General features: G+C 47.4%; 1 protein-coding gene across 1 annotated transcript in view; it reads right to left on the bottom strand.

Moving 5' to 3' along the window:
- The window catches only part of DYNC2I1 (dynein 2 intermediate chain 1), a 75,535-nt gene that overhangs the window by 33,319 nt on the left and 29,924 nt on the right, over window positions 1-12,292 (bottom strand). The window contains exon 11 of the mRNA XM_062192937.1: window positions 6,516-6,618. Coding sequence (XP_062048921.1) covers window positions 6,516-6,618 — 103 coding nt within the window. The remainder of the gene's footprint in view (window positions 1-6,515; window positions 6,619-12,292) is intronic.

Here is a 12,292-nt window from a genome sequence, read left to right as displayed (position 1 = left end):
GACCGGGCGCATGTGTCTGTGCCTCTTTCCCACTGGGATTTTCAAGAGCAGCAGCTCACTTCACTCACTATCCTGTCTGGGCTGGAGGGACGACCTCTGTGTGACACGAGCAGGTCAGTCACACTCGTTCCCGAGTTCACAGCCGACCTCTGTCTCCCACAGGACTCTGACATACAGGCCCACGCCTTCCGAAACGCCACAGCCTCTCAGCTTCCTCTTGCTCACAGACCGGTCCTCTGCACCCCCGTGCTGGTTTCTCCTTCTCCTCCAGACACCCTCTCTTTAGCATGCCCGGGGCTCAACCCGTGTGATAATCAGCCATGGCCCCCCAGCAGAACGTGCGTTCTGCACGGGCACAGACTTCTCTTGTTTTCATTTACTGTAACTTCATAAACACACACTGCACAAGCGAACGCTCCTTCCAACACCTGCTATCTAACAACTTGATCTGCTCTCCCCTCCCTTCCCCCTGTCCTTCCTCTCGAGTACGATCACGTGTCCAGAATCTTACTCTCTGGCCACCATGTCCTATCTTTCCAGCTTATTGCCCCCAATCTTCTGTCTCTAAAAAATCCTTCAACCACATGGCACCCACAAAAGAACCCTACCACTTTCCATGGTCTCTCACCACCCTCCCCGACTATGCGGGGTACAAGCAGGGGGCACAGGTTCCTTTGTTTCCATACATGCGTCTAATTGTTCCAAAGTCTTTCACGGAAAAGACCACCCCTCCCCCACCACACTGCTCTAGCAACGCACGAATCAGGTGATCACACGCACGTGTCTGCTCCTGAACGCCCCGGTCTGTACACTGGTCTGCTCCTCTCTCCCCGTGCCAGTAACACAGTTTACTCACTGTGCTTTACAAGAAATCTCGATAGCCGAGGTAAGGCCTTCACTCTGCTTTTCTTCCTCAGTATTCGCTAGTCTTGACCCTTTGTATTTCCACATGAGTTCTAGAAGCAGCATTCTAAGATGTGAGAACTTAACCCCACTCTGCTGAGACTGACTGGAATGGTGTGGAATCCATACTTACGTTGGAATGAACTAACACCACTGCCGCTGTGAGACCTTCCTTTCATGAACATGATCTCTACCCCTTATTTTGGTTTCCCTGAACTTCAGTAATATCTGTTCAATTTTCTGTACTGAGGTTTTACATATACTCCATTACATGCATCCTAATCCTGCTGTCAATGGTGACAATTCACTGCTAATACAAAGAGATACCGCTGATTGTTGTATATCACCCTTTTACCCAGCACCCTTGCTGTCGTTCATCATTCACATTTATTCACAAATTCTAGTAACTCATAGCTCTAGACCTACATTTATGCAGAAACACTCACACTGCAGGGAACAGTTTCGACTTTACATTGTTACTATGGTAACATTAATTGTTGTTGCATTACTGTAGCTAGAGTCGTGTACGAGGTTGCATAGAAGGAAAGCAGCAGACATCCAAACACCTCATTCCAGACAGGAAAGGAAATTTTACAAATCTTTTCAAACAATTTTGGTTTTGCTGGATTTATTAAAACTGTTTTCAATTTTACAAAATTCTGCTCTTGCCAGTTAACTCCTCTAACGTACCATTTGTGTCTCTTTGACCAACCTCTGGAGACAGATGCTTACATCACTGATTTACGGCCTCTTCATTTTCTTTTTTTGTTTGTTTGTTTGTTTTTTTACAGGCAGAGTGGACAGTGAGAGAGAGACAGAGAGAAAGGTCTTCCTTTTGCCGTTGGTTCACCCTCCAATGGCCGCCGCGGTAGCGCGCTGCGGCCAGTGCACCGCGCTGATCCGATGGCAGGAGCCAGGTGCTTCTCCTGGTCTCCCATGGGGTGCAGGACCCAAGCACTTGGGCCATCCTCCACTGCACTCCCTGGCCACAGCAGAGAGCTGGCCTGGAAGAGGGGCAACCTGGACAGGATCGGTGCCCCGACCGGGACTAGAACCCGGTGTGCCGGCGCCGCAAGGCGGAGGATTAGCCTAGTGAGCCGCGGCGCCGGCCGGCCTCTTCATTCTCTGATACGCGTCTCTAGGTATAGCTTCAGCAGCATCCCACAGGCACGGTATTGAGCATGTTGGTTTTTATTACCATTATTAAAAATAGTTTCTAATTCCCCTCCTGATTTCTTCTTTGACCCACGGTTTATTAAAAACTATAATGCTTAATTTTCAAACTTTGGGGAATCTTCTAATTATTCGCTTCTTAAAGTTTTCAGCATAATTCCACTGTGGTCAGAAAACATATTCTGTACTATTTCAATCCCAGCATCGTATGACCTTTTTACTAAGAAAAGAATATAGATTGAAAAGAACATGGGAGGCGCCAGCACGTGGAGCAGCAGGTTAAGCCGCTGCTTGCGACGTCAGCATCTGTGTCAGAGTGCCAGTTCAAGTCTTGGTTACTTCACTTCCCACTCAGCTTCCCGTCAGCTCGCCTGGGAAGACAGCAGAAGATGGCCCGAGTACTTGGGCCCCAACCACCCATGTGGGAGTCCAGAAGATGGCCCGAGTACTTGGGCCCCAACCACCCATGTGGGAGACCAGAAGATGGCCCAAGTACTTGGGCCCCAACCACCCATGTGGGGGACCAGGATGGAATTCTAGGCTCCTGGCTTTAGCCTGGTCCAGCCTTAGCTGTTGCAGGTATTTGGGGACTGTGATCAGCAAATGGAAAATTCTCTCTCTCTCTCTCTCTCTCTCTCTCTCCCTCCCTTCCTCCCTCCCTCACCCTCTCTCCCTCTATCCCTCCTTCCCTCCCTCTTTCCCTGTCACTCTGTCAAATAAATAAAATGATAAATAACTCTAAAATACAGTTGTTAGGTATAAGTTTCTCTTTTCTTAAGATTTATTTACTTATTTATTTATTTACTTGAAAGGCAAGGTTAGAGAGGAGAGACTGACAGAGAGAGAGAGATCTTCCATCCACTGGTTCACTCCCAGAATGGCTGCAATAGCCAGAGTTGGGCCAGGCCAAAGCCAGTAGCCAGGAGCTTCACCCACTTCTCCCACGTGGGTGCAGGGGCCTACGTACCTGAGTCAATCTTCCGCTGCTTTCCCAGGTGCATCAGCAGGGAGCTTGACTGCAAGTGGAGCAGGCGGGACTCAAACCAGCACCCACATGGAATATTTCGCTACAGTGGCAGCTTAACCCCCTACATCACAATGCTGGTCCCAGTATAATTTTCAATGTTATGTTAGGTACAGTTCGTTAGCTAGGTAGTTTAAATCTATCCACTAAATTGTATGTTTCCAATAAATAATCACATTTATTTATTTATTTATTTTTTGACAGGCAGAGTGGATAGTGAGAGAGACAGAGAGAAAGATCTTCCTTTGCCGTTGGTTCACCCTCCAATGGCCGCCGTGGCTGGTGCGCTGCAGCCGGCGCACTGTGCTGATCCGATGGCAGGAGCCAGGTGCTTCTCCTGGTCTCCCATGGGGTGCAGGGCCCAAGCACTTGGGCCATCCTCCACTGCCTTCCCAGGCCATAGCAGAGAGCTGGCCTGGAAGATGGGCAACCGGGACAGAATCCGGCGCCCCGACCAGGACTAGAACCCAGTGTGCCGGCGCTGCAAGGCGGAGGATTAGCCTAGTGAGCCGCGGCGCCGGCCTCTAATCACATATTTTAATTATTGAATTTTTCCTTCTACAGGCTGTTAGTTATGAGATTTTTCCAGTACCTTTTCATAAGTACCCTACATATATTAACATGTATTCCTGCCCTATCAAAATCTCCCTTAAGTACTTTTACCTCTGTCAGGACCTTACAACAACTTAGTATCCCTCTTCATTTCCTTCAATTTTTGTGCTATGCTGTTAAGTAATTTAATTACTTTAAAAAAAAAAAAAAAGATTTATTTAACTTATTTGAAAGAGTTACAGAGAGGCAGAGAGAGAGAGAGATTGATCTTCTATTCGATGGTTTACTCCCCAGATGGCTGCAATGGCCAGAACTGTGCTGATGCAAAGCCAGGAGCCAGGAGCTATCTCCAGGTCTCTCACGCAGGTGCAGGGGCCCAAGGACTTGGGCCATCTTCTACTGCTTTCTCAGGCCACAGTAGAGAGCTGGATCGGAAGTGGAACAGCTGGGACTCGTAACAGCAGCCACAGGGGATGCTGGCACTGCAGGCAGCAGCTTTACTGGCTACGCCACAGTGCTGGCCCCATTTAATTACTCTTTAACTCTTTCAAATAAATAAATAATTAAAAATAAAAAGAGCATTCTGGGGGCTGGCGCTGTGGTGCAGTGGGTTAAAGCCACGGCCTGCAGCATCAGCATCCCATATGGGCGCTGGTTCGAGTCTCAGCTGCTCCACTTCCGATCTAGTTCTCTGCTATGGACTGGGAAAATAGTAGAAGATGGCCCAAGTCCTTGGGCCCCTGCACCAGTGTCAGAGACCTGGAAGAAGCTCCTGGCTCCTGGCCTCAGATCAGCTCAGCTCTGGCCGTTGCGGCCATCTGGGGAGTAAACCAGTGGATGGAAGACCTCCCTCTCTCTCTCTCTGTAACTCTTTCAAATAAATAAAATAAATCTTTTAAAAAAAATACCAATAAAAAAAGAGCATCCTGTTAAGCATTCTGTTATGTCATTTTCTCAGAATATAAGGTCAACAAAAATCTGCGAAAACTGTTAATTTTATCAGTAATGGTTTACTGTTCCTTTAGCAAATATATACAGACTATTTACCAAGGCCATTCAGTGAGCTGGAAGGTATGGAGTTTTTTTTTTTTTTTTTTTTTTTTTCATTTAAGCCTTAATTAGCACAAGAATCCCCTGGCTTAAGAATACCTTGTATAAATGTCTAAATGTACAGTAATTAGGAGCTTGGATCTTGACATCAGGCAGTCCTAGGTTCAAAACTCAATTCTAGGGGATGGCGTTGTGGCACAGCAGGCAAAGCTACCACCTGCAATGCCAGCATCCCATTATGGACACCGGTTCATGTACTGGCTGCTCCCCTTCTAATCCCGCTCCCCACTAATGCCTGGGAAAAGATGCAGAAGATGGCCAAAGTGCTTGGGCCCCTGCACCCATGTGGGAGACTGGTAATAAGCTCTGCCTCCTGGTTCAGCTCAGCCCCACCCTGGCCATTGTGGCCATCTGGGGAGTGAACCAACAGACAGATGCTCTCTCTCTCTGTCTCTCTCTCTGTAACTCTTTCAAATAAATAAATAAATCTTAAAAAAAGAAAAACCTCAACTTTACCAGTCACTACATTTTGACCTTGAGCCTTTCTTTCTTATCTCTGAAATGGGGCTGCTAAGGAATCTGAGTGATCACATAAACCAGCGCTCCAAGCCACACACATTAAAACACCTGAGTGGGGCAGGTGCTGTGGCGTAGCAGGTAAAGCCACCGCCTGCAGTGCCAGCATCCCATATTGGTACCAGTTCAATTCCCTGCTGCTCCACTTCCGATCCAACTCTCTGTTATGGCCTGGGAAAGCAGTAGTAGATGGCCCAAGGCCTTGGGCCCCTGCACCCGTGTGGAAGCCCCGGAAGAAGCTCCTGGCTCCTGGCTTTGGATCAGCGCAGCTCCAGCTACTGTGGCCATCTGGGGAGTGAACCAGCTGATGAAAGACCTTTCTCTCTGTCTCTCCCTTTGTGTCTGTAACTCTGCCTCTCAAATAAATAAAATCTTAAAAAAATACATAAGCACTCAACAAAGTATTATCTAATATGAGTATTCTTAATCATTTCTAATTGCCTTAGCTTCATCAACTGAAACATAGATGAAGTGATACTGAACTCACAAGGCTACAGCCGGACTGATGTTAACTGCACCTTCAGCGACAGCAATGCCAACTGAGAAGCCACGTTACAAGACCCGCACTTACTGTCCCCTTGGGGGTTTCTGGCCCCCAGCTTAGTGAAGTGCGACTGTGATTCTGCCTCAGCCAAGACTGCCAGGGTAACTCCTCAATAGCCAGCCACAAATTTAACAGCAAACATCAGATGTCAAACATCCAAGACACCAGTACACATACTTGCACTACCAGTCTAATATCTAAACACAAAGATAAATGTGGCACAAATTAAAGAATATACCTAAACAGGCAACAGAGAAAACAGAATGGGCCGGCACTGTGGAGTACTGGGTTAAACCTCCACCTGCAGTGCCAGCATCCTATATGAGCACCAGTCTGACTCTCGGCTACTCCACTTCTGATCCAGTTCCTTGCTGATGGCCAGGGAAAGCAGTAGAAGATGGCCCAAGTCCTTGGGCCCCTGCACCCACGTGGGAGACCTGGAAGAAGCTCCTGGCTGCTGGCTTTGGATCAGCCCAGCTCTGGCCATTGTGGCTATTTGGGGAGTGAACCAGCGGATACAAGACCTCCCTCTCTCTCTGCCTCTCTGTAACTCTGCCTTTGAAATAAATAAATAAAAACCTTTAAAAGTTTTTTTTAAAAAAAAAGAAAAGAAAAAGCTCTTTTCGTTAAGTACACTGAAGAAAACTGCGTTAAAATTCCATAATCCTTTGGCAAACTTCCCAAAATACCTACTTTTGCTTAAGGGCCTGAGTCCTACTCTTCTGGCGGTGTGAGGCTGTTGCAAAATCCACAAAAATTCCACAGACAGGGGCTCTGGAAGGAGAATTATTCCCATCTGTACCAGGGGGAAAGAGCTAATTAGGTGATATTGAAGTATTTCTTTCAAGGAAAAAAAAAGACAAGAATAAGACAGAAGAATATGTAACAATGACATTCCACAAGTCCTTTATTGAAACTAATGACAGCAAAGCTAAACATCTTCCAAGCACATGTAAGAGGTCTGTTCCTGCTTATTTCATCTAAAACTTTCAGGCAACAAAGCAAACTTTACTGATCATCTACTGTATGTACAATCACACTACTCTAGCTTTTAAAAATAGCTTTTTAAAAATTGTATTTATTTGAAAGGTAGAGTTACAGAGAGATGGAGAGACAAGAGAGAAAGGTCTTCCATCTGCTGGTTTACTCCCCCAAATGGCCACAAATGCCAGACGTTGGCTGATCCAAAGCCAGGAGCCAGAAGCTTCCTCTGTGTCTCCCACGCGAGTGCAGGGACCCAAGCACTTGGGCCATCTTCTACTGCTTTCCCAGGCCATAGCAGAGAGCTGGATCAGAAGAGGAGCAGCCGATACTAGAACTGGTACCCATACGGGATCCCAGCACTGCAGGCAGAGGGGCGAGCCCCTTTAAAAATACTTAAGACAGATACAACTCAGTCATAGGTTCCTCCACTATCCCCAAAATATAAAAGATTATATAGAGAGTAGACCTCCCTTACCTATAGTTTTGTTTTACATAGTTTCAGTACCCATGGTCAGCTGAAATCTTTCATTATTAGATGGAAATTTGAGAAATAAACAATTCATTAGTTTTAAATTTTAGGCTGCTCAGAGTTGTGTGATGAAATCTTGTGCCATCCTGTCCTACCCTTCCCACTATGTGACTCATCTCTTTGTCCAGTGTACCCACTCTGTATACCCCACCTGCCACCCATTAAAGACTTGGCAGCCATTTTATCAGATCAACCATCCTGGCATCACAGTGCTTGTGTTCAAGGAAACTTTATTTTCCTTAGTAAAGCCCCAAAGTGCAAGAATAGAGGTGCTGGCAATTCAGATAGGCCAAAGAGAAGTGATAAAGTACTTCCTGTAAGTGAAAAGGTGAACATTCCTTATAAGGGGAAAAAAATCATATTCTGAGGTTGCTCAGATCTACAGTAGGAACAAGCCTACCCATGAAATTGTGAAGAAAAAAAAACTGTGCTGGTTTTGCTGTGACTCCTCAAACTGCAAAAATTATATCCACAGTACATGGTAAGAGCTTAGTTAATACGGAGAAGGCATTAAATTTGTGTGTAGGCAACATGAACAAAAAATGTATTTGCATGGTCAGCAACACACAGCAGAAAGAACTGAGCAGGCCAGCGCCACGGCTCACTAGGCTAATCCTCCGCCTTCAGCACCGGCACCCCAGGTTCTAGTCCCGGTTGGGGCACCGGATTCTATCCCGGTTGCCCCTCTTCCAGGCCAGCTCTCTGCTATGGCCCAGGAGTGCAGTGGAGGATGGCCCAAGTGCTTGGGCCCTGCACCCGCATAGGAGACCAGGAGGAAGCACCTGGCTCCTGGCTTTGGATCAGCGCAGCGTGCCGACCATAGTGGCCATCTGGGGGGTGAACCAACGGAAGGAAGACCTTTCTCTCTGTCTCTCTCTCCCACTAACTCTGCCTGTCAAAAAAAAAAAAAAAAGAACTGAGCCTACGTGAAGACGTCAGTGAGGGATCCCCAGAAAGAAGTGACTACAAGCCACTGACTGCAGGTGAGGGATGGTTACAACAGACCCAGGAATGGGGTGGACTAAAAAACACAACAGTTCCTGAGAGGCTATCTCGGTGAAGAAGCCACTGCCACACGTCTAACAGACTGAACGAGCTGGGTAAGGAGAATGCCATCCAAAGCTGGTCTTTAACTGCACTGGAAGAAGATGCAAAATAGAACCCACCAAAGTGCAAAACAAATTCACAAAACTGCGAAAGAGGCATGAGAGCATAAAACATGTGGTAGCCCCACAGGGCATATGATAAAGCCAGGCACAGGGTACTGAGTGAAGGACACACCACTCTCAGAAACAACAACATGATTATTTCACTGTGTTCTGGCAACATAATCACAAATCATGGATGACAGCCATCTTGTTGATGGAATGGTTTCGTCAATACTTTATCCTAGAAGCAAGTAACCGCTTAGAAGGGTTAGGATTTAAAGTCTTCTTAATAAAAGTCTCTGCACCTGGCCATCCTGAAACTATCTGCTATGAGAATAAAAACGTCAAGGTTGCGTTTGTACCCCACTGTAGCAGCTCCAGGAGCGGGACACTGTTTGATTTGTCATGGACACACACACATACTTGGTATTTCATCATATTGGATCAGCAACTGATGCAGATTTCAATTTAAACACAAAACAAGGCTGGAATATTCACTACGGCTGATGCAATGCCATTCATCAAAGCTTCAATGGATAAATTAAAATCAGAAACTAAATTCCTACTGGAAGGACTTAAAGAGCACAATGAAGTTTTAAAGGCAGCTGGGGACTGACAGAGAAGTCAGGAAAACCATGTGTGCAGCAAGACAAGCTGGTGGAAACAGTCTGTCAACAGGGGTGACAGAGAAGTGGACAGCATATTGAAGGCCATCAGGAAGTGTTAGCCAATGAGGAAGTTAAAGAATCTGCTGGGTCTGGTGTTGCAGTACCATAGGTTAAGGTGCCACCTGTATCCCCAGCACCCGTATGAGTGCCAGCGGGAATCTCAACTTCTGCACTTCCCATCCAGTTCCCTGCTAATGCACCTGGGAAGGCGGCAGAAGATGGCTCGAGTGCTTGGGCCCCTGCACCCCAGTGGAGACCTGGATGGAGTTAGGGGCTCCTGGCTTTCACCTGGTCCAGCCCAGCCACTGCAGCCATCTGGGGAGTGAATCCGTGGATGAAGATCTCCCTCAATCTCTCTCTCTCTCTGTACCTCCGCCTTTCAAATAAATAAATAAACCTTAAAAAAAAAAATTTGCTGAGTCATCTCAAGAAGAAAAGGAAGATGATGAAAAGGAAACTGAAGCAGAACTAGCAACCTAGATATTACTAAAATTTGCCAAAGTGTTTAGAATTGCAGACATTAAAAGGACAAAATTATGAAATACAATCCAGTGCAGGAACACAGTATTAAAGTCACTCATATGATCATAACCTCTTCAGCATTACTTTGATGAATTAAACAGATCTGCTAAGAAAATTGAGAACTTTAAAAACATCTTGCTTACATCTCAGACACTTTAAAAAAATTTTTTAAAGTAAGAAACTTTTTAAAAAGATTTAATATATGTATATAAGTATTTGAAAAGCAGAGTTACAGAAGGAAGAGAGACATCTTCCATCCACTGGTCCACTCCCCAAATGGCTGCAATGGCTTGAGCTGGGCCAGGCCAAAACCAGGAGCCAGGAGCTCCATCCAGGTCTCCCACACGGTGCCGGGGGCCTGTGCACTTTGGCCATCTGCTGCTGCCTTCCCTGGTGCATCTGCAGGGAGCTGGATGGGAAGTGAGGCAGCCGGGACGCACACCAGCCCTCGAGTGTGCGATGCTGGAGTCGCAGGTGGCAGCTGAACCTGTGCACCAAGACGCCGCCCTCGCAGCAACTTCTGAGCTCTGGCAAGACCTGAACGCGGTCGTGAAATCCTGCTACAGAACTCCTCTGTGCTCACTGCTCCTCCACAGCGAAGTCAGGCAGCCAGGCCTTGAAACTTCGCCAGTCAACACAGACAAAATGAAGGCAGATCATCAACGTTGCCAGGACGGGCACCCCTGGCTTCAAAGAAGGTTGTCAGCTGTAAGTTTACAGAATACGCTAAATTCCGCACTTGCCAGTGGGGTTTCACTACCTCTGTAGCAGATACAAAATTAGAATACTGATCTCCCTGTTGATGCTCCTCCTGCAGTTAGTTACTTTCCACTAATAATTACTAATTGTAATTCATTGTTTTCATCATGATTTTACTAGATGAATAAAAGTGGTGTACCCCTACACTGTTATTCTATTTTACTTTCAGTGCTAGGTTTTTCTTGGCTGTTTTTCCTTCAGTCACTCTAAAACAGTCACAGCCATCGTCACTCAGTGATGAAGACGTATTCTAAGAACTGCCTCTTCAGACGATTTCATCTTCGGGCACACATCACAGAGTGCACTGACACAAACTGTGACAACTACAACCTCAACACTGTATCACTAAGTGACAGAACTACGGTGCCACCGTCGTACATTCAATATGTCACTGATTAAAATGTTGTTATGGATCATTTGACTGTTTCCTGTTCTATTCGCACAAGTAACTTACCATACCCAGATGCCAAGATCTGGGGGTTGAAACGTATTTCCAATCTCCCAACCAAAACCTTTGGGGGGACAAAAGGCTCAGTGAGAAATGTTCTTCGTGACCAGCGTTGCCAGAGCCGCGCTGCTGAGCCTTCACGGCCATGTTGACCCCTCCGTCTGCGGCCTGCTCACAATGACTCTCACTGGCTGGCATCTCTGAGTCTCCTGCTGATAACTGTGACTGTTCCCTTAGTGACAACTCAGGACAACCAGGAAAACAAGAGCTTACACTCACAGACTGACGGGCACCTGACACATGCTCACAGCCACCCTCAGGCCTTGGGTGCCAGACAGAAACTTCTCCCATTAGACAGTCCCTAACACCCACATGATTCAAGGCTCTTAAGCATCTCACAGATCAAAAGGGCACAGCATCACCCCAGTGGACAAAATGCTACTTATCTGCCCGCCTGACTACAGGGATCCTGTCTGTCACGGGTTCTACACAGATTCACATGGCCATGGACACCATCATGCACCTGCCCTGGACTCCCGGGTACAATCCACTCGACCACAGGTTCTACACAGATTCACATGGCCATGGACACCATCACGCACCCGCCCTGGACTCCCGGGTACAATCCACTCGACCACAGGTTCTACACAGATTCACATGGCCATGGACACCATCACGCACCCGCCCTGGACTCCCGGGTACAATCCACTTGACCACAGGTTCTACACAGATTCACATGGCCATGGACACCATCACGCACCTGCCCTGGACTCCCGGGTACAATCCACTCGACCACAGGTTCTACACAGATTCACATGGCCATGGACACCATCACGCACCTGCCCTGGACTCCCGGGTACAATCCACTCGACCACAGGTTCTACACAGATTCACATGGCCATGGACACCATCACGCACCTGCCCTGGACTCCTGGGTACAATCCACTCGACCACAGGTTCTACACAGATTCACATGGCCATGGACACCATCACGCACCTGCCCTGGACTCCCGGGTACAATCCACTCGACCACAGGTTCTACACAGACTCACATGGCCATGGACACCATCACGCACCTGCCCTGGACTCCCGGGTACAATCCACTCGACCACAGGTTCTACACAGATTCACATGGCCATGGACACCATCACGCACCTGCCCTGGACTCCCGGGTACAATCCACTCGACCACAGGTTCTACACAGACTCACATGGCCATGGACACCATCACGCACCTGCCCTGGACTCCCGGGTACAATCCACTCGACCACAGGTTCTACACAGATTCACATGGCCATGGACACCATCACGCACCTGCCCTGGACTCCCGGGTACAATCCACTCGACCACAGGTTCTACACAGACTCACATGGCCATGGACACCATCACGCACCTGCCCTGGACTCCCGGGTA

This window comes from Lepus europaeus, chromosome 5 (genome assembly GCF_033115175.1).
Source record: "Lepus europaeus isolate LE1 chromosome 5, mLepTim1.pri, whole genome shotgun sequence".
Taxonomy (NCBI): Eukaryota; Metazoa; Chordata; class Mammalia; order Lagomorpha; family Leporidae; genus Lepus; species Lepus europaeus.
Note: the sequence above shows the minus strand (reverse complement) of the source record. Positions and strands in the feature narration are given on the sequence as shown.